Genomic DNA, 22411 nt, shown 5'->3' on the forward strand with positions numbered 1-22411 from the left:
TCCTTCCATCTCCCTTGCTTTTCTTAGGACACTCTGCTTCCATGGTCATATACCACTTCCATCCTAAGGGTGAGGAGGGGAAAGATGTATGTCGTGCTCATTATTTGATGGAGATAAGAGAATTAATAAATATTAATGAATTACTTTTTAGGCTACAAAGATGCCCTATTAAGTATGCTTATAGTGGATGCACATGAAATATCCTAAGGATATAAACCCATATTAGTCATTACTCCAGTATCGGCTGCCAATCATGCTTATAGTGGATCTATTAACTTGCTTTTACTTAACAAACTAGAACAAAAGAATAAAAGAACTAGTCCTGAAAGAAAGAGAGGAGACAGAGGGAATGAAATTAGGATCACGTAAAAGGAAGAAGGATCCACAGAAAAGGCAGATAAGAGTAGGATTTGAGATTGGATGAAACTAACATAACTGGAGGGCCATGTGTGGCAGAGTTAGACCAAAAAAAAAAAAACAAAGAATGACAATTGGATATCTTTGCCGAGTTGTTTTGAGCAACCTTATGGCTTTAAGTGCCCTTTTAAAGGTTATATCTCTAGCGCCTATGGCATAGTAAAAACACTCACTAAGTGACTATACAGCAGGGTCTCCAAACTTTGACAAAGGTGAACACAGGGTGGCTCACATCTGTAATCCCAGCACTTTGGGAGGCCAAGGCAGGCGGATCATGAGGTCAGGAGTTCAAGACCTGCCTGACCAACATGGTGAAACCCTGTTTCTACTAAAAACACAAAAATTAGCTGGGCATGGTGGCGCACACTTGTAATCCCAGCTACTCAGGAGGCTGAGGCAGGAGAATCGTTTGAAACTGGGAGGTGGAGGTTGCAGTGAGCCAAGATTGCATTACTGCACTCCAGCCTGGGTGATAGAGTGAGACTCCGTCTCAAAAAAAAAAAAAAGAGAAAACGTAACAGGCTGCTAACACCACCCCTATAGCCAGCTTAGCCAGTTTTAGTCAAGCCACAAGAGCAGTGCCTGCTTAAAAAAAGAAAAGTCTCTCGTATACTCCTTTAATTAAAGATCTCCAAGTAAAAGTTCCCTCTTTAATACACTGTGGACAATTTTTGAAAGGATTCGATTTATGTCTAATTCACATGTTATTACAAATCCAATAATAAAGCAAATGATATGGTGGTAAAAACTTAATGTACAAAAATAAATTTAGAATCTGAGAAGCAAAAATCATTCTAACTACACATTGACTGAGAAACAACTGGCACCAAAACACTTTACATACAAGGGAAGGCTGAATGATCTGTTGAGCTTTCCACTGCAGACAAACTGAGACTATCCCCTCTGGTTAGGGGTTTGACTTTCCCTAGTTGGCAGGCATTCCCTATGCCAACAGTGGGGGGAGCAGATGGGTAGAGAAGGTCAGCAAAGTATGCACACACCCCTCAAACGTCTGCCAGCTAGATGGGTTCACTACATGCATTACAGGTCACACCCACCCACATCTGCTCTTACCACTTTCCTTCCTATTTCAAAGGCAACTCCTTCCACCACTTTAGAATAACTCACAAGCTGCTGCCCTGCCAACTCCCACGTCCTCAGCACACTTGGAGTCTCTTTTCAAGGTAAATTGCTATATTTATTGCAGTACTTACATATTTCTTAATCAGTAAACATGTGTAAAACTGTGCTACTGTGTTTATTAGTTTTCTGTCTTTCAAAAAATATGTCATTGACTAAGTTCCTAGGTAGCGTGACCTAACCTTATTTCTCCCATAATCCCTGTCATGCTACTGCTCAATTCTGCAAAGGTGGTGATTTTCTGGAATGTATGTGTCACGTTATGGCTGAACTGACTACTAACTATATTTTAAGGCTCACAGATTCAAAGGTATATGATCCTGTGAAGATGGGGGCAGATTTTCTAATAGAGCTTGCAAGATGAGGCTTGAGAACCCAGGAGATGTGGCCACGCTGTTGGTAAATTTATCCATTTTCATTTTACTTTTTCACTTTTTTTTCTTAACCATTTAAGCCTTTAGTGCTCATGTTTACCTTCTCCAGCTTTCCATCTGCTAGTGTACAGAAAGCTTGGTATCGGTGATAGAGCTACTGGGAAGTATCCCTGAGTTATTGTGGTGGTGGCAATGGCAATTAGCAAGAGGACACGGCAAAGAAGGTTTATCTTCAGAAATAAAAGTCAGGGCTTTGACATTTGCCTCTCATTCCTCCAGAGATTCTCTTTTCATTGTCATTTTTGGATGACTGAGATGTGATTTTCCTAGAGAAATGATGGTTCCATTATAAGTTTGATTAAACTTGACCTCAAAGCTGCCTTTCAATGCTTAGATGATTAGAAAAGAAGAGGGATTTAAACTTACCATCTGCTGGTTTCTCACTTGTGTCACAACATGCTTGTCCCTCCAGTCAAATTTTAACGGCAAAGACACATTGGGGATGGACATATGTACTTCTGCTGAGTATCTGGGAAACTTGGAAGGTTTGCTTCTTAAATAAATGGCTGAGTAGAAACATAAAATGAAAAGACAACCAATATTATATTACAATATATTATATTATATATATCATATATATGTTATATATAAAGACAATCAATATTATATTATAGGGAGACAATCAATATTATATTAAAAGACAACCAATATTATATTATATTATATCCTTGAGATTCTTTGGGAGGAACTTTTAAAGAAGAAACAGAGTCTTCTAGTAGACCTGCTATTTTAGATTTTCCTTTGTGCTTTTCTATAACATAAAATGCATTCATTAAAAACTACAAAAGAGAATTCCTACAATAAGGCTGGAGTTGACACATAAAATGGCTTGTTTGATAGAACCAGGACAATAATAAAAATAAGTATAATTGACATCATTTGTTCTAGCATAACTCATGGAACCATGTGTGTCCTGAACAGAAATAGCACTAGAAAACTGCAGAAGTGATTAGACAATTATCCTTCATAGCCACATGGAAATGTGCATAATTATAATATTCATTTCTTAAGCAGTAATTAGAAGAGAGTGGCCAGGAATTTATTTTCTTATGTGAGCACATGGTACATGCCTGATACTTAGTAGATAAATAGTTAATACATGTTAACTATTACTCAATATATTAGATTTACAATGAAATATTTATCAAAAGTTAAGCAAGCAAATTAAAATCAGGAAATCACTCAAATAGCACCATCTGACCATACCTTTAAACTCTTCAGGAAACAAATAGGAAAACTGATTTATTCCATAGAAGGCGGTGGAGTTTTCACTGGGAAATAAAGAATTCAAGTATCGATGTCTATTAAGACTTTCCTAGAAGAAAAACAAAAACTATTTCATATCCACTATGTCAGTTTTCCAAAGTAAACTGTGTATAACTAACTTGGAGATATTTTTCAATTATAAAGTTAAAGGTTGATTTCCTTCAGACTACAATGTAAAGTTGTATAAGATACCCATAGGAGATTCATAAACATTTTCTATTAGAATTATTATCTAATTTCAGACATTTTTTGAGGCTGAGAAAAGTGTATTTTATTCATTTATAATTCCCCATCACCAGGCTTGTTGCAAGCATTCCATACACAGCTGTTAAAGTACTGACATAGTGGGAAAAAAGAAATAGACTGCAAATAAACACTAGATACTAGAAGCAAATTGTCACCTATAGACATTCACTCATGTGGTTAAACAATTATGAATATGGAATATGACCTCTTCACCTCTGTGTTTCCCGGAACTAAGTAATGAAGCATGAAAAACAGACTAAGTAAATAAATTAATAAATCAATCTGATTCTATTAAAGCTTTATAGATATCTTTATCTCATGTAGGGTACAAAGGCTCTGTGACAGATGCAATTCTGGAAATATTTGAAGAAGATAGCCTGGTTTCTCTATCTGGAGGGGAAATGTGACCATTATTTACTGATTTCTCAACTTTGAATTTTGTGATAATTTATCTTAAGCTTATCTTTTATACATAAATATGCTTCAATTTCATAATACTAACCAATTACATAGAATAAATAAAATTTCAGGGGGCTATCATTTGGTACCTTTCCAACCCTAGTGCTTCTACATATTTGTCTATGTACTTATGTGTTTATTGTGTGTCTGTATCAAAAACCTATAAGCAAAATGATGACTGCTTATATATCTTATTCTTTACCGTGATATCCTCACTTAGTACATGCCTGGCACACAATAGATCCTTGATAAGTGTTTGTTGTTGAATAAATAGATAAGTGACATTTTCCATATCATGCCCTTAATAACTTTAAGCTGTTTATTTTTAGGTAAATTATTGCTGGAAGTTGTCATAATCTTATTTTTTTTCCTTTTGTGCATACCTAGGAAGATTGCTAATCAACAAATTCATAAAGTTTTTGAGGTACTTAAAAATAATCTTGATGAAGCAAGGCTTTCAATATAACCTGGATATATAAATGTAAAAATAGAACTAGAATATAAAGTAATTCTGTATATGGCAAATGACAAATATAAGCCAGAGACTATTAACTGCTAAGGAATTCAGAGGATTCATTCAATCAGTAAGTACTGCCTGGCCATCTTTATGAGCTGGAGTAGTCAGGAAGGCACTAAGAATGTAGGATGTTAAGAACGCACAGGAGAGAATGTGGCAGCCATGAGAATGTGCCTCCCAGCCTTCTTTTTATAGGGAGTTTAGTTGCTGCTAGTTGAATCTCCATGATCACACCAAGGGAAGCCACAGTTCTTATGGGCTGCACCTAGCTCATGACTGAGTACTAAGGCTTGCTATTTGGGGGACAAATGGGACTCCCCTGATAGCTGGTTTTTGATTAGTCACTCACTGATGGCCTTGCCAAACCAAACTTTCCTTGGACTGTGAGACAGCATGGAATTCTTCCCCAACCTTCCTTCCCTTTTTCCTTCACTTAGGGGCAGAATTACATTGCAATCAGACAGCTCTACCTGGACCTCTCCCTTTTCATTCACAGGAATTGCTCCTGTGATTCATTTAAAAAAAAAAAAAAAAAAAAAAAAAGGCTGGAGCTCAGTGGCTCATGCCTGTAATCCCAGCACTTTGGGAGGCCGAAGTGGGTGGATCACCTGAGGTCAGGAGTTCGAGACCAGCCTGGCCAACATGGTGAAACCCTGTCTCTACTAAAAATACAAAAATTACCCGGGCGTGATGGTGGCATGCCTGTCATCTCAGCTACTCAGGGGGCTGAGGCAGGAGAATTGCTTGAACCCAGAGGCGGAGGTTGCAGTGAGCCGAGATCACACCACTGGACTCCAGCCTGGACGACAGAGTGAGCCTCCAACTCAAAATGAATAAATAAATAAATAGAATGGGTAGACATGAATAACCAATTTACCAATATTAGGAATGAAAGAAGAGCCATGATTACAGATGCTTTAGACATTAGAAGAACAATATTTTGACAACTTTATGACAGTAACTTGACAAACTGTACAAAATGGACAAACTTTTTGAAAGGCACAGATTGCCAAAGATGAAAGGAGAAATAGGCCGGGCGCGGTGGCTCACGCTTGTAATCCCAGCACTTCGGGAGGCCGAGGCGGGCGGATCACGAGGTCAGGAGATCGAGACCACGGTGAAACCCCGTCTCTACTAAGAATACAAAAAATTAGCCGGGCGTAGTGGCGAGCGCCTGTAGTCCCAGCTACTCGGAGAGGCTGAGGCAGGAGAATGGCGTGAACCCGGTAGGCGGAGCTTGCAGTGAGCCGAGATTGCGCCACTGCACTCCAGCCTGGGCGACAGAGCGAGACTCTGTCTCCAAAAAAAAAAAAAAAAAAAAAGAAAGGAGAAATAGAAAACTTGAGCAGCCTTTTATTAGCTAAAGGCATTAAATTTGTAAGTGAAAACTGACTCACAAAGCAAACTTCAGGCCCAGGTGGCTTTTTGGTGAACTTTATACAATGAAGAAAGAAGTAATACCAATATTATCCTTTGAGAAAATCAAGAAGAAGGGACTAAGCTGCAACTTAAATAAGACCAGTTTTACCCTGATTCTAAACCAGAAAAATATATCTAAATAAAATAGAACTACATACCAGTATCCCTCATAAATATGCTGTAGATACAAAATCCTTAACAAAATAGCAAATCAAATCTAACAATATATGTAAAGGACAATACATTGTGACCAAGTGAAGTTTATTTAGAAATGTTAGGTTGGTTTAAAATTTCAAAATCAATCGTCAGTATGATACATCATATTAACAGAACAAAAAAGGAATATACCACACACACACACACACACACCACACACACACACACACGCACGCACATGAGGTATAGACTGGTACGCCCTTTCAAGATCCTTAAAATTACACAAATTGTTTAATTAAAAAAATCTAATTCTAGGAATGTATTTTAGACTCAAGTGTAGGCAATGCTATACATGTGGGTTCTACACGTGTGTCTGGGAGGGGAGGCAGTAGTTGAGCCACATCCTCTATTTAGTTGGAGAGCTAATGCAAGTTTATCTTACTAGATGATTTGTGACATCTACGAGACAAACAATATATTGCCACTCAAGTTGGCAAATGCCAGATGAAACAAACTTACACATCATTGGCAGGGAATTCCCATGTACTTCTCTTAATTTTTGTGTTGCCTTATGAGTGTCATTTCACCATCCAAAGTTTAGGTGTTCTGGTTGTGAAGTAGTTATAATAACACCAATTTAATAATGAAATAAATGAATGTATTATTTATTTATTTTAAATATTTATGTCCCTAATTTTCAATGATGATTCCAATAACAGTTACTTAGTTTGGGTCTTGTGCCATGTGTTTGAAAAGACAAATAGCTCCACATATATTTTCTATTTGTTACCACTTGATACACTGTTCTTCGATTTATGTCAGTGGCACCAGTATCTGCAGGACTTCTGAAAATGTTGCTGTCTTCCACTTCCAACCAGGAGCCAACTTCTAAAAGAATTCCATTTTCTATTCTAGTGTAATGACTCCTGTCATTTCACAGCCTTCCATAGTCCATGTCAGGGCTACTCAATCTTTATACAAATTGTTGACTTCTTGCCAACAGCAAAATACTCTAAACCACTAAGTTCTCTGCTTCATCCTCTCCCTACCTCTAATCTCTACCCACTTGTTTTGATTTTGCAAAACCATCAATAACATTAAAAGTACTTCCCTGGAGGCTTCTGAACACAGCATAATAATAATAATAATTATTATTATTTTGAGATGGAGTCTCGCTCTGTCACCCAGGCGAGTGCAGTGGCGTGATCTCCGCTCACTGCAAGCTCCGCCTCCCGGGTTCATGCCATTCTCTTGCCTCAGCCTCGCAAGTAGCTGGGACTACAGACACCCGCCACCATGCCCGGCTAATTTTTTTTTTTTTTTTTTTTTTTAGTAGAGACGGGGTTTCACCATGTTAGCCAGGATGGTCTCAATCTCCTGACCTCGTGATCTGCCCGCCTCAGCCTCCCAAAGTGCTGGGATCACAGGCATGAGCCACCGCGCCTGGCCTCTTTTTAACTTTGCAACAATTTGAAATGTCTTACCATTGCTGTGCAATTTTTGGCTATATACTCAACCTCTCTGAGCTTTTTTCCATCAACAAATGGAGTAATACTGATCTGGAAGAATGTAAGGATTAAACAAAATAATAATTGGAAAACATATTACAGAGACTGGCAAAATAAACGCTCAGTTAAAATACTCTCATCCTCTATCTTCCTTTTCCTTTAAACAGAGTATTTGGATTATAGAAATGGCACTCAAAGACCATACTTTCAAATTCACTTGGAGCAAGTATTTCTCATGTCATTAGAAATGAGGATCAATATTATCTATTGAAAGCAATCTGTTGCTTTCATGGTAAAATAATACTATCAGTATATCCAAGAATATCTATTCTCTTTTAATTTATTCTCTTGTTTGCTATACACTTATCAAGTTCACTAACATGGGTTTCACATCATTTAAAATTTAAAAAGCCCTGTATTTCATTTCTTGAATTATCAATTCTTTTAAGTGACTTTTCTGGTCTCTCTTGATTCTAGCTATTAAAGATTTCATAGAAGCATCACAAACTGAAGTCTGTATGAGGCCCTTGCTGCTCATGACATCCAACAACCTCCGGTAGGTAAAGGATCAGTGAGCACATGTTCTCAACAGAGTAAGATGTGATAGGGAGCAAATTTAGAGTAGCCGTCTCTAAAGTCATATAAAATATTAAAGAAAAGACCTGAACCTTAACTTCATTTATGAGAGGAAAGATGTAAAGTTTTGATGAATACATAGGAAACTTCTCATTGATACTTTTGAAAAGTGCACGTTTAAAAATTAGATCTTACATGAGAAAAATTAGAGCTGATAAATCAGAACAGCCTCTGAACAGATTTGGTGAAAAATAACTACTTTCACCTTTTTTTTTGTTGTTGTTGAATGTGTTTAATTGAATGAGTTACAAAGGGAGATACCAGATTCCTGAACAGAAGGGTAACTCAGAACCTAAGAGCTTGAAGAAATTATCCTGATTATACAACTAGGAAAAACATGTCCATTGGGCATTAGTACATCTTGTGCATACTAAATCTCTATTTATGATAGGTATAACCTCTCAACTTTATACCTAGGACCCTGTCCCTGTAAGACTCTGTCCCTAAAGCTATCCTTATTATGACTTCTAGCAGCCACCCTTCTAAGAAAGAGGTAGAATCTCTTAAAGCTGCCTTTGTGTGTGTGTGTGTGCACATGTGTACTGGAGGTGGTCACATATTTGAACTTGATTTAAATGTAATATGTTTCTAAGCAGTGTCTTCCATATTCTAATTTCCCGCCTGTTAGCCTGGCTAGGATGCTTCATGACTATGCTAAAGGAGGTTGATAAGAACTGCAGAGTAATCATGAAACATCCCAGCAAGGCCGAATAACAGAGGATGGGTTCAGTCTGATCATAAAACAGGATAACTCTACTGACAAGAGACCTGAACAAGTCTCATGAGGAGGTCAGGCTGTAGTTTTAAAATTCCTCAGAAATCAACATTTTTCTTACAGGATCAGAAAGCCCTTCCAGCTATCTCAGGCATCTTGGCCCCCTTACCTTTCCAGCTGTGGGTAACCATAGTCTTAGACGGTGCTCCAGTTAGGGTAAGTTAAGAGGAAAATGGTCATGTTCAAAACGATCTAAGAGTAGAAATCCATCGAGGGTGGCTTGAGGGGTTCTCAGAAATTTCCTTAATCTACTTCCCTGAGGGGAAAAGTCTGTGAAATCTTTCTCACAGACTGCAACTAAGTAAGAGTAAATGGAATCATGTATTTTCTTCTCGCATGTACTCAACTGTTTCTAAAGGAGTAAGTGAATCTTTTATGAGCAAACTGTTGAGTTTTCATTTCTCTACAAAGAAAGTTCTCAGCCACTGAATGCACTAAATACAAAGGGTTGAAGGGATTGTTAAATTGAATTCAAGTATTCATTCGAAGTGTTTTACATGAATTAACTTAGCCCTGTATAAAGGTAATTGCTAACATTACCCCCTCTTCACAGATGAATAAATCTGAGAAACAGATACATGATTTGCCTAAGGTCACACAACTAGTATTTGGTGGAAGGGTATAGTTATTTAGGCTGCAAGAAATCTACTGATGGGATATAAACTTTAAGGGACTTCACGTCTGTTTTATCAGCTGAAAAGGCAGTGAACATCTATTATTTTTCCCCATTGATATCTAGGTTTCCTTCCACTAATGATGATTTATTTGCCCTTATCAATATATGCAATGATGTGTGTATTCCCTTACAATGAATCCCATGTATCCATGGGATAAGTTTTATATTGAAATTCTCGGAGACACCTAAGGTACTTTGGAAGATCACTTTATCTTCGGCACTTTAAACTCATTGTTTGTCTTGCAGTTCCATTACTCAGACTTTTAACAACTTTCATTTGCAGATTTTGAAGTTTCATAGGATAAATCGTAAATTGTACACATAGATTTAAAATGTTCTCCTTGGGAGTGCTTTAGTTTCTGGAAATTGCAGTAAATCTGAGGATGAGCAAAACAGGTAAAATATTCGTATACAAAGAGCATTGCTGAGAATTTCTTGGAAGACTTAGGAATTGTAAACTTCAGATCAGTGATTCTCAACTGAGGATAATTTTGTCCCTCATTTGTCATACTGGAGATTGTCATACTGGTGGGATGCCACTGGCATCTGGTGCATAGAGCCCATGCATGCTGCTACTCGCCCTACAATGAAGAGGAAGGTCCCCCACAACAAATCACTATCCATTCTCCAATGTCAATAGTGCCACTGTTGAGAAGCCCTGGATTAGAACAATAAAAGCTTTTTAAAGGATACACTTTCATAAATGACTGCTTTTGAAAAGTTCCTTAGACAAAGTATTTTCTATACAGTGTACTGAAGTGTGTGTAAACATATTGCAGATATATATTTACTATGTATGATAAGAAATGTGTAGTCAGTATTTGTGTGAACATGTACACAAAAAGATTGAATTAAAAATACATTCTTTTGTGAACTACTTGGGAGAATCTACTTCTCTAGTGTATAAGTCTTTACATTCTTCTTTTTATTTACAGGAAAATGTTTATTTACAGGATACAATGCTTAAACATAACGATATTCAGTTTTTGTGTACATTTCTTAGAGGACAACACGTCTTATTCTCCACTGTATCCCTCAGAAAACCCAGACCAGTTCTTTAGACACAGTAAAAATTAAATAAAGTCTTGGATGAATGTATGGGAAGATGAATGAATGAATAAATTATAATCTATGATTTTAAGTTTATGACATATTTCCATTTAGTCAATGTATGCTTTAAGTGAGAATCATCAGAAAAAGTCTGCTGAACAACATTATCTAACATCAAATTCGTGTTTTTATCTTTATATAAGGTAGAACAGGAGTCTCAAACCCCAGGGCCATGGACCAGTACTGCTCTGTGACCTGTTAAGGACCAGGCTGCACAGCAGGTGGTGAGGGGCCTGCGAGCGAGCATCACCACTTGATCTCTACCTTCCGTCAGATCAGCAGCAGCATTAGATTATCATAGGAGCACAAACCCTACTGCGAACGGTGCATGTGAGGGATCTAGTTTGCACAGTCCTTATGTGAATCTAATGCTTGATGATCTGGGGTGGAATAGCTTCATCCTGAAATCATCCGCATCCTCCTCACCCCACCCCCACACCCCAGTCCGTGGAAAAATTGTCTTCCATGAAACAAATCACTGGTGCCAAAAAGTTTGGGGACCACCGAGGTAGAAAATAGGTTTTAAAGCTTTCTTGGATAAAGCCTATTTGGAGGACCTAATTCCAGATTTCAAGGGGCTGATTATGGCAAGCACATAAAAGTGGTTCATTAGTTAGGATCACTTGTTATAAAGATGCTATGGCTATCTATTTATACATAAATAAATATTCCTAAATATATACACAATCTTATAATAATATAACCTGTGCCATTATGGCAACTGGTCTTAAGGTGAAGCTTCTGAAATTTTATGTAAAATCACATGTGCTTTGGCATAGATATTATTCTAAAGTGATAGTATCAAACAACTTTTATTGGATCCAATATTGGGTCTGTGCCTCCCAAAAGGATAAGAATACCAAATGTTCTGTGGTAAAATAATGAGCATCAGTAAATATGAGAGCATACCTAGGTTTTGGCACAAAGGACAGTAGGCTGAATTCAATAGTTAAGAGTTTCCCGAGCACTGGAAGTTTCCAAAGGAGTGAAAGTGCAGAGATAAGGGGTGCCATCCAATGTCAGGTGTCTTGTGAGGCATCCCATAATAAACCATAGAGGACTCTAGTTTTCACTGAACATGATATAATATTTTGTGGGAAAGTCATGGGCTAACCTAACTTTCATTTAACGTGCATTCCTGGGAAACTTACAAAACTATCTAAGGCTAAGATTAAAAAAAATTTAAAAACCTTCATCATTCTCTAAACCCACGACCATGAAAGACATTACTAATTAATCAAGGACTTTCTTGAACCGGATCTTCAGCTGCAAACTCCTGAATCATGAATTCACCAATGGATTCACTTGATTTCAACAAGAAGTTTCATGGTTACCAAGGAGGCAAGGCCCTTTCCACCTTTCCCAGTGTCCAGCTCTCTATCCCAAGTCCAAACAGCAATCTCCAGCTAACTAATCTAACTAATGCCTCATGATGTGAGGTTAAAGAGTTTCATCCCAAAATCATCCATTCCCCCACTTCCCTCCTTCACCCCCACCGTCCATGGAAAAATTGTCTTCCATTAAACCGGTCCCTAGTGCCGAAAAGATTGGGGACCGCTAAGGTAGAAAATCGGTTTTAAAGCATCCTTGGATAAAGTCCAACTAAGCACCAAGAGGTGTTCAGTTTCCAGCAACTGTGCTTTGAAGCCTCACTGTTCTCCTTTCTCATGAAGCAAATTCCTTTCTCATGAAGCAAATTCCTACAGGCAGCAACTGCTTTGAAACCTTTTTCGATATTTCTTAACCCAAGGTTTTTAAAATGTACTAAGAGTCTTCATAATTCCATCCTCCTCCACTTCCAACTTTCCATCTTTCAACCTGGATCTTTGTATTTCGCCTGAGAAAAGTTACATTATCTAGACATTCATCAGGGTATGGCCTCTTTACAGGACCAGTATGAGTCACTACATAAATTATATACACATATATTTATAAATTATCTAAAATCTAAATAAATGTTAAAATATATTTATAAGTCTAGCCCTTTGAGCTTTGTCCTGAAATAGGATTTTTATTTTAGGATCCTGACTGTTTGTTTATTTATTTAGCCAATGAATATGTTACCAGTAAAGGTGAGATTGACTTTTCCCCTAAGGGGTTAGGTTTACCAGGAAAAGGAAACTGAGTTGAGGATAGGGGTAGAATACAGGCCAGAATTTTGTTCTTGAAAGAGGAAGAGGACTTCTGGTTTTGAAAGCTAGAACTGAACTCAAGAATAATAGAGTGGAGATAACATTACACATCTCGGTTTGGACAAAACGTAAGAGTGGACAGAATCAGGGAAGGCTGGCCTTCCTAAACATTGGAGCTTTCCAGGAGAGTGGGGGGAAAAGAGCATAGCTATGAAATCCTGTGAGAAATTCTAACAAACACCAGAAAAAAGATACACTTCCTTGAGCAATATTATTCAACTCAGACTTACGTTTGATTCAGAATGAAAGAATTTTCTTTTCTAATAAATTAAATCATGATAATGGCATCTTTCATGAATTTAAAAATGTGTTAAAGAGTATCAGCTATCTAGAACATAGTGAGGCGAACACTAAATCGGCATCCCTTGTAGTTTCCTTGGGAAAATCATTATTTGTGCTCAGCTAACTGGTCTCTTCCAGAGTTTTCATGCTAGACTCAAATCTAAGCATTTATTATAAAGACTTTTTCATAATAATATGAAAAGGAAATTAAATGTTTCTCTTTTCTTCAACTCAGTCTCCGCCAAGGCAGGAAGAACTTCTAAGGTGGTGCGTTAGTTTAGGGAGAATCATAAACCACCAGGATTCTTTAATCTGGCTAAAGGCAGGCTCTTTGTCTCTAACTTCTGATCACTAGCGCCCTCCTTGGGAAAAAAAAAACGACAGGTTTCTTCCACCAACAGGCTGCTCCCTGTTTCTGGTTCTCATAAAAGAGTAATAGAAGAGCTTTGGAAGCCAGTGGCAACGATCGAGGGGATTGCTAAATGGGGGTGCTTCTTCCCAACAAGAACACTTTGGACCTATCTATGTATTTATTTGGGTGCGTCCCAAAAATCCATAGCGACAAATCTTTTCTGGAAAATCAAATCTTTTGGTTAGCAAAGGCATGGGGGAGTGACACCATGGCACAAGGAGAGGGGAGAGAGAAGCTGGCTTTTGCACCCGCAGCTCAGGGCCCCAGACGCATCGCAGAGCCACGCGTGCCCACAAGCAGGGTCAGCGCTCGGGGCCCTTTTCCGCAGCCCAGACCCGGGACAGGAAGTGGGAGAGCAGGGACAGACCCGGGGAGGCGCGCGCTCGGTACCCGGAAGGCGGCGGCCTCACGCTCGCGGCTCCGCGGCCAGGTCGGGGTGAAGGGGGCGCGGGAGTCCGCATCGCCGCCGCCCCGGCACAGCAGCCACAGCAGCCACGGCAGCGCCCGCAACTCCATTGCGGCGCCCGACTCCTCAGCAGCCCGCGCCGCTTGTTTTCTCTTTCGGTTCCTCGGCTCCTCCCATCCTGCCCTCGAGGGGCGGAAGGAGCCGGGTTGAGTGCATGGTGCTGAGATTGACCCTTTTTTAGGTCGCCGGTGTTGCGTGACTGAAAATCCGGTCAGCTGGAGGCTACGGACCTCCTTGCTGAGGCTAGTTTTTTGTTCTTGTTTTTGTTTTGGAAGAGTCAGGCGCTTGACCAATGTGCTTTCGAGGTTTCACTTCCATCCATTAGAAAAAAAGAAGCCTGAGAGTCATTCTTTTTGTGTGTGTGTTGAGATCAGGGCTCACTGCAGCCTCGACCTTCAGGTTCAAGTCATCCTCCTGCCTCAGCCTCCAGAGTACCTGGGACTACAGGCACGTACCACCATGCCAGGCTATTTTTGTATTTTTAGTAGAGATAGGATCTTGCCATATTGCCCAGGCCAGTCTCGAACTCCTGGACTCTAGTGATCCGCCCGCCTTGGCCTCCCAAAGTGCTCACAGGTGTGAGCCACCTGGCCTGCCCTGTGAGCCACCGGAACCTGCCTTTTTCCTTCTTGCCACAATCCCTAAGTTCAAGACCCGGTTCTGAAGTGATGTGGGCCAATACATAGAGTCATCCATTCAGCAGATGTTTATAAATACGTAACAAAATTGTACAGATGTGAAAAGCATACACAGTTTTTGGATCTATTATGGCAGTTTCAAAACTCCTGAAGCCTGTTTCTCCGTTTGCAAAAGAAGATAGAGCCAGGTACATAATTTGCAGGGGTCCGTGTAAACTGAAAATGAAAATCCCTTGTTCATAAATTGTGAAAAATTTCAAGACGGCAACAGCAGAGCATTAACCCAAGCCATGGGCCTTCTAAGCACCCACTTCTGCACAGGTCACACACTCATGAACCTGGCTCTACCGAGCCTTTCTTTTATAATCTATTCTGAACAAGGCTTCCATGTCTATGAAATTCATATCATTACCCTTGTAGATTTTTAGAACTAACATCAGATTTATGTCTTTAGTTTTTACCTAGGTGCAGTGAGTTACAATATTCTCCAGTGCAAACTCGGTAATAAAAATAAAAATAATGTTCCGAGTATTAAGAGGAAAGACACAAGAGTTTTTTATGTACCTTCATGATAAGATATATTGCTCTTGGCAAGTGTGGTGATAAAGATTTTATTTAAATCATAAGTTCACAGAAAGATGTTCATGTTAACCTCAGCAGTTCTTTTGTACTTAGCCCTTTCTTGTAACTCATACAAGCACATACTTTTCTTTTTAAACGGAGCTTTGCTTTCAGATCATAGTCCCTGTTTATTGACAACCTACTGAGTTAGGAAATTTAAATACAGGCAGTCATCTTTACTTTAGGATAATTGGTATTGTAAAAAAGACCCTTGAACTAAACTCATTTCAGGAGCTCACATCAAGTATTTATTGAGTACCTGCTAAGTGTCAGGCATTATTCTAGGTAATGAGGATATATCAAGTGCATAAGTGACTGAAGGGATGAAAATCCCCATCCCTATGAGACTGATATTTCAATTGATTTACATCAACAAATATTTTATTGAGTACTTCCTAAGTGTCAGGCATTGTTCTAGGTCATCGGGACACATCAAGTGCATAAGTGACTAAAGAGATGAAAAGCCCCACCCTGTTGGAACTGGTATTTCAGTGAGGGGAGAGATGCAATAAAATTACTACAGGTTGAGGATCCCTTATCCACAATGCCTGGGTCTGGAAGTGTTTCAGATTTCAGATTTTTTTTCCCCAGATTTTGGAATATTTGCATATGCATAATGAGATCTCTTGGGGATGAGACCCAAGTCTAAACACAAAATTCATTTGTGTTTCACTTATGCACATATCCTGAAGGTAATCTTACTGACTATTTTAGGTAATTTTATGCATAAAACAAGGCTTTGAATGCATTTTGACTATGACCCACCACATGAAGTCAGGTGTGAGATTTTCTAGGTGTGACATGATGTCAATACTCAATAAGTTTCAGATTTTGGAGCATTTTGGGTGTTTGGATTAGAGATGCTCAACCTGTACATGTGTTAAAGGACAATAAATCCAGATAAGGAGAGTCATGAGTGTGAGGGGTTGCATTGCTATTTTAAATAAGCTGTTCAATACTGTCCTCGCTGATGAGGAGACTTCTGAGCAAGGATTTGAAGGAGAAGAAAGTGAGCCACGTGGATATTCAGATATCCAGGGAAAGGGAGAAGCTAAGATGGAAAGAATTGTCAACACAAACAATTCTTTCTGTCTTAGCTTCTCTTTCCCTGGATATCTGAATATCCATGTGGCTCACTTTCTTCTTGAGATGGAAGTTTGCTTGGCATGTTCCAGAAACATAAAAGAAGTCAGCATGGATGGAGTAAAGGAAGAAAAAAAGGATGAGGGGAGAGTAGAATATGAGATAAGTAAGAAGCACACAGATTGTGGAGAATTTTGGGTCAGTTAAAAGGGAGATCAGAATCATCTATTAAGTAGTAAAACAAAGTTTTTGAAAAGTGTCTTGAAAAGTGAAGGTGGCAAGTATCTGCTAATTCTTAGAATAAACACTACAAATTACATGTATATGTGGAGACGTGTTTTTTTTCATCAAATTTGCAAAATAGCACATGGAACTTCCCTCAACTCTGTATTAGATATCTATTGCCACATAAAATAGAACCCTCAAACTTAGCATCTTAAAAATATGAATTTTTCTTATACAGTTTCTGTGGACCAGGCGGGAGCAGCTTATCTGGGTGGTTCCAGCTCAGAGTGTCTCATGAGGTCACAGACAAGCTGTTGCATATGGCTGCAATCTTCTGAAGGTCTCCCAAGGTTAAAGGATTCAATTTCAAGCTCATGTGGCTGTTAGCAAGAGTCCTCAGCTCCTCTTAGGCCTTTGGACAAAATCCTCAGAACCTTATCAGAAGGCTGGGCTTTTCCAGACTGCTCTTTGTTCCTGCAGAACGAGTGACTAGAGAAATTGAGACGATGGACCAGGGAATGACTGAGGTGGGAGCAGCAGTGTCTTTTTATAATCTTATCTTGAAACGTATCATCTCTTCTGCCATTGGTTACACAGAGCCAGTCTGGTAAGATGTGGGAGGTGGAGCTGACATAAGGTGGGGTCCTCGGGTGCCATCTTGGAGGCCCGCTACCACAGCCCCATGTTGAATATTATAAGCCCAGTAACAAACGCAGTCATTTCTTTATGTGTGAAAATACTCCGGAGCTAACCATTTTCACAAATACCTCTTAACCTTTATGATACACAAATCAATATTTACTGTTGTTTTTATCCCTTTATGCACCTTCTGGGTTTTCTTCCATTTTTAATCATGCTACTTCATGTTTCAGTGACCTTGCTACGGAGTTATTTTCTTTCTTTCTTTTTTTTTACCTGTTTTTTTGTTTGTTTTTTGAGACGGAGTATCTCTCTCGCTCAGGCTGGAGTGCAGTGGCGCGATCTCGGCTCATTGCAGCCTCAGCCTCCCGGGTAGCTGAGATTACAGGCAAGTGCCACCACGCCCAGCTAATTTTTTGTATTTTTAGTAGAGACGAGGTTTCACCATGTTGGCAAGGCTGGTCTCAAACAACTGACCTCAGGTGATCCTCCCACCTCAGCCTCCCGAAGGGTTAGGATTACAGGCGTGAGCCACCGCACCCAGCCTTGTTTTTATTTTTACTTGATACACAACACATTCATGTGTTTATTATGATTTACCACTGTGCTAAGCATTTTGCAAATATTAACCTTAATTCCCCATTGCAAAAGGTAGTATCATCATTTCTATTTTATAGATGAGAAAACTGAGGCAGAGAAAAGTTAAGTACTAACTGCATGAGATATTGGAAACCTCATATAATCAGCTAGAGATTATTAAATAATTTGAAACATAAACTGAGAAAAATGCTAGGGTTAATCTGGGGAAAATATTGGAATGAATACCAATTGTATAAGAGATTAGGTATTTACTGAGTTTTTCACAATATGAAGAATTTTGCATCCCCGCAACCTCATAATTGCAGGGTTTCAGATATTTAATACACTGATAAGAAGGAACCATGTCTATTACTGCTAATCCTTACAACAACCCAACAAGGTAGAAATTATTGTTCTCGCTTTACACATGAGGGAACTGACATGTATAGCGATTAGGGACTTATTCAAGATCCTAAGTAGTAAGTGGCCATGGTGAGATGTAAATTGAGCTGTCAGACTTCAGAGCTCATGCCTGCGTTTTCTTCTACACCAGCCTGCTCTCGGGAAGTCCAAGGCCTATCTTGCTATTTGTCATTACTATTTCTGTTTTATATTGGCTCTTCTTTATTAACATACCTTTGGTAGTCTGTGAGCTTTTTATGTTCTAGTTTAACTTACAGGCAAGTGTGGCATTCGGTAATGGACATGAGTCATTGTAGTCCCTCCGAGTTGAATTGTTCGGGTTTTTTTTCCCACTTTAAAATTTTTTTTTCTATATTATGGGAAGGGACATTATTTCTCCAGGAAACTAATTGGCTTGTGTGTGAGTTGAAAACGTTGATTATCTTTAATCTTAGATTTTACACCTGAATATTTTACTAATGCCAGGAAATCCTTTTTTTATTGTGGTTGTTAATTATGTTCATAGTCATTGCTTTGTTCTTAACTTCTTATAATGGTGACATTCCATAGGGATAATGTAAATCTTGAATAAGAAAATGAGTTACATAAATTTCTAGGTAAGAGATGTTCAAACTTCCTTTCTGGCTGAAATCGAAGAAACGCTGTCTGAACAGCCACTAACGGGCAGGATTTGTCAGGTCGTAGAAATTGCTCATTCCTGTTTCTCAGCTGGAGGGGAAAGGCTGTAAGAGGGGTTGGCAAAAATGCCATAAAACAAAGGAAGACGTGGTAACTCCACCAGCCAACTTCTAACAACAAAGTAAATAGCATAAATGAAAAGCCATAATGTATACCTCTTTCTCCAAACAGTTAATGGAACAAAAAGCCCCAAGAAACACCTGAACTCAAGAGCAGTTTCTATGGAAACCTCAATCCATTTCCATTCTGCTGACATTTGAATAAATGTGAGCCGACGCATGCTTTAGCTCAGTCACATTACACACACTGTGGAGACAGCGCTAATGGGTTTATCTTAGAACCATTATTAACTACTCAGAGCAAAATTGCATCAGTTCTCCCCTCATAGACTTAGATTATTCCACAGTCTTAAGTACTTCTGAAAAATCTGCGATCAGTAGGCAAAACAACACTTTTGACATGACTATTATTTTGTAGGCTCCAAAAACTCCCTTTCCTACTCATGTAAAAGTTTTAAAGAGCCAAAATTTGTCATTTTCATCATCTAAGAAAATAACTCCAGTATCTTTAATGTGTCATTAACACTAATGCATGCCATTAATGCTAATGCTCCATTCTGCTTTAACAGCCCTCCATTTCCCTCAAGTTAGATGGAGCCTGCAAGAATTACACACCTTTTGACTTCTATTGCCTGAGCAAAAATCACATTATCCCAAAGGAGGGATGCAAGAGAAAGCAAGACTCACAGGGAAGACATACACATAGAAAAAACTGTCTTTAGATGGAATTCATATAAAATAAGGTGGCTCATCCTAATTGTAAATCCTGCCTTCCAACTAACAATTATAGAAAACCCTGTAGCTCAGGCAGCATATGAGAAAGAGAGCCACAGAGGCAGTTAGCTCTAGAAAAATTTTGTTTTGGGCATAGTAGTGCACACCTCTAGTCGCAGCTACTCGGGAGGCTGAGGTGGAAGGAGCTCTTGAGCCTAGGAGATTAAGGCTGAAGAAAGCCGAGATTGCACCTCTGCACTCCAGCCTGGGCAACAGAGTGAGACCATGTCAAAAAAAAAAAAAAGACAAATTTTGTTGCATTGCTTTGAAGAACTATTTGGTTTAAATGATTTTTATTTGATCTTCATTTTAAATATCATATTGGTCCACCTCATAGTCTCTAAGGTAATCTTCGGGCTAAGACCCCAGGTAATGTCAAATGATATAATATAGTAGATACAACACATTCTTTAATTCCAATTAACATGGATTCTTCTTCTTGTTTGTTTACTGGCTTTTGTGACCTTAGGAATGTTAGTTATCCTTCTTTAGCTTCTATTTCATTACCTGCAAATTGGAAATGATAATTTCTAGTTCTGGTGGTGTTCTGAAGGTCAGAGACAATGAATACAGAATGCTTGGATCATAGGCGTTCATTCATAATGGCAGCTATAATTGGCGATGAAGTTTCCTTTTGTGGTGAGATTTAGGATCAACATTATTAGACTTTACTCTCTTCATTGATAAGTCCTTGGACAAAAATAATTTTATATTTGAGGATCATCGCCCTTCCCTGTCTATTCTGCTTCTCAATGATTTTCTTTACTAACATCAACATTGCATTAATAATTATATCATATTAGAGGTAGCTATCATTAATACTGGAGGAATATGGCAATTTTCTAATGACTTTGTTTAGGTTTTATAAATACAGTAATTCCACCCTAGCCATAATTTCTTTTCAGATATCTCGCTGATCCAGAAAACTCAGAGAATTTTTCTTTAAGGTGATGTTTCTAAGGTTGGAGACGTTTCGGTAAACAAGGTTTGGGGGTTTGGAATAGAAAAGAGAGGTAATGGGGATGGCAGAGAGGGAAGTGTGATTTCTGCCATGGAATTTGGGGAGAGAGAATAGTAACTGGAGTGGAATTGCTAGCTTCCTGTATCTGCGCAGTGCTTTAAGAAGAGGCTCTAATGGCACGTGCTCTGGCATTCGGTTATAATGGACAGAGATAAGACCATTAACTTCAAGTCTTACAAAGGTAGTTAAGAAATAGGAAAGTAAGTTAAACAAAGCCTAACCAAGCACAAGTCCTCCTCCCATGGGGGCTTTCTGAGGCTTAATCCACACAGCCAGGGAGTGACTGCTGTATAATTCAACAAAGGGGCCCAAGGAAAGAAAGTGGCTCAGAACCTAAGACTTTTAGGATTACTAGAAAAATGGAATGTGGAGGCTAGCAGAGCATGTCCAAATCCTACAGCCCGCCTCTTTAATTTGCAGATGAGAAGTTTCCTTATAAGATGAACATGCTCCTAAAATCACAGAGCTGGCACTTGGAGAGCCAGGGGTTGACACGGTATCCTGCCTCCTACCATCCACCTCCTTCTGATATTTTAGGGTGCCTTGTTGAGTGGATAAGCCCCTCTCACTTTTAAAACTAGAGTTACTCCATTTATTTTCCTTTATGGAATTTAAAACACAGCCATTGTTCATCCATCCCAGGAAGTCATACATAAAGTTATAAACCTGAAAAAGTTTTCCTGAATTACAAAACTTCAGATAGACCTATTCACACTCACAAGTGATAAAGTTAGAACTGCTTAGAAAACTGGTACTCATTTGTTATGGCAACATGTTTTATCTCTTTATTCATGCCATGATTAAGAGTGAATATAGGGCCGGGTGCGGTGGCTCATGCCTGTAATCCTAGCATTTTGGGAGGCCGCGGTGGGTGGATCACCTGAGGTCAGGAGTTTGAGACCAGCCTGACCAACAAGGTGAATATTAATTATTAAATGAAAGAGTATTGTACATAATGAAAAAATACGTGAACATTCTGTGAGCTCCTAATTCAATATCAGACGTTATGTTAATGCAGTTTTCACATATGTTACCTCATCACATTTCAAGCTTTCTGTGTGCATTTCCCTGTGAATGTGTCCTGGAAACAGGAACGTGGTCCTGTTAGAGAACAAGCTCTTATAAATATAAAATGGTTGAGTGGGAAGCTAGTGATGAAAGAGTTTGGGCTATGGAGTCACACAACTTGACTTTGGTGACGGCCTTACCATTTTACTTATTGTGATATCTTCGCCCATTCCCCAAAAGTGGTTTAACTTCTTCAACTGACAAATAATAGATTAAAAAAACCTGTATTAGAAAAATCAAATGGGATGAGATATGTAAAATATTTATGGTGCCTAGCACATAGTAGTGCTCATTAAAATTAATATCGCTATTCGTATTTGTAATATTATTTCTACATCAAAATTTTACATCACTATGAGTGAGTTAATGCTTGGCACTTTTGTAAACAGATGATTCAAATTGATTTGAATATTGACTGTGAATTTTAAGCTCAAATGTAGGATTTCATTCATTATTCATTAAAACAAAATTTAAAAATGCATGTACCAGTTT

General features: G+C 38.7%; 1 protein-coding gene across 1 annotated transcript in view; it reads right to left on the bottom strand.

Moving 5' to 3' along the window:
* The window catches only part of CTSO (cathepsin O), a 29874-nt gene extending 15691 nt beyond the window's left edge, over positions 1–14183 (bottom strand). Inside the window, exons 1-3 of the mRNA XM_032148626.2 lie at positions 14036–14183; positions 3198–3306; positions 2358–2497 (exon numbers count right to left, since the gene is read on the bottom strand). Of these exons, the coding sequence (XP_032004517.1) occupies positions 2358–2497; positions 3198–3306; positions 14036–14161 (375 nt within the window). The 5' untranslated portion in view covers positions 14162–14183. The remainder of the gene's footprint in view (positions 1–2357; positions 2498–3197; positions 3307–14035) is intronic.
* Positions 14184–22411: the final 8228 nt, after the last annotated feature.

Source organism: Hylobates moloch, unplaced genomic scaffold (assembly GCF_009828535.3).
Source record: "Hylobates moloch isolate HMO894 unplaced genomic scaffold, HMol_V3 SCAFFOLD_3, whole genome shotgun sequence".
Classification (NCBI taxonomy): Eukaryota; Metazoa; Chordata; class Mammalia; order Primates; family Hylobatidae; genus Hylobates; species Hylobates moloch.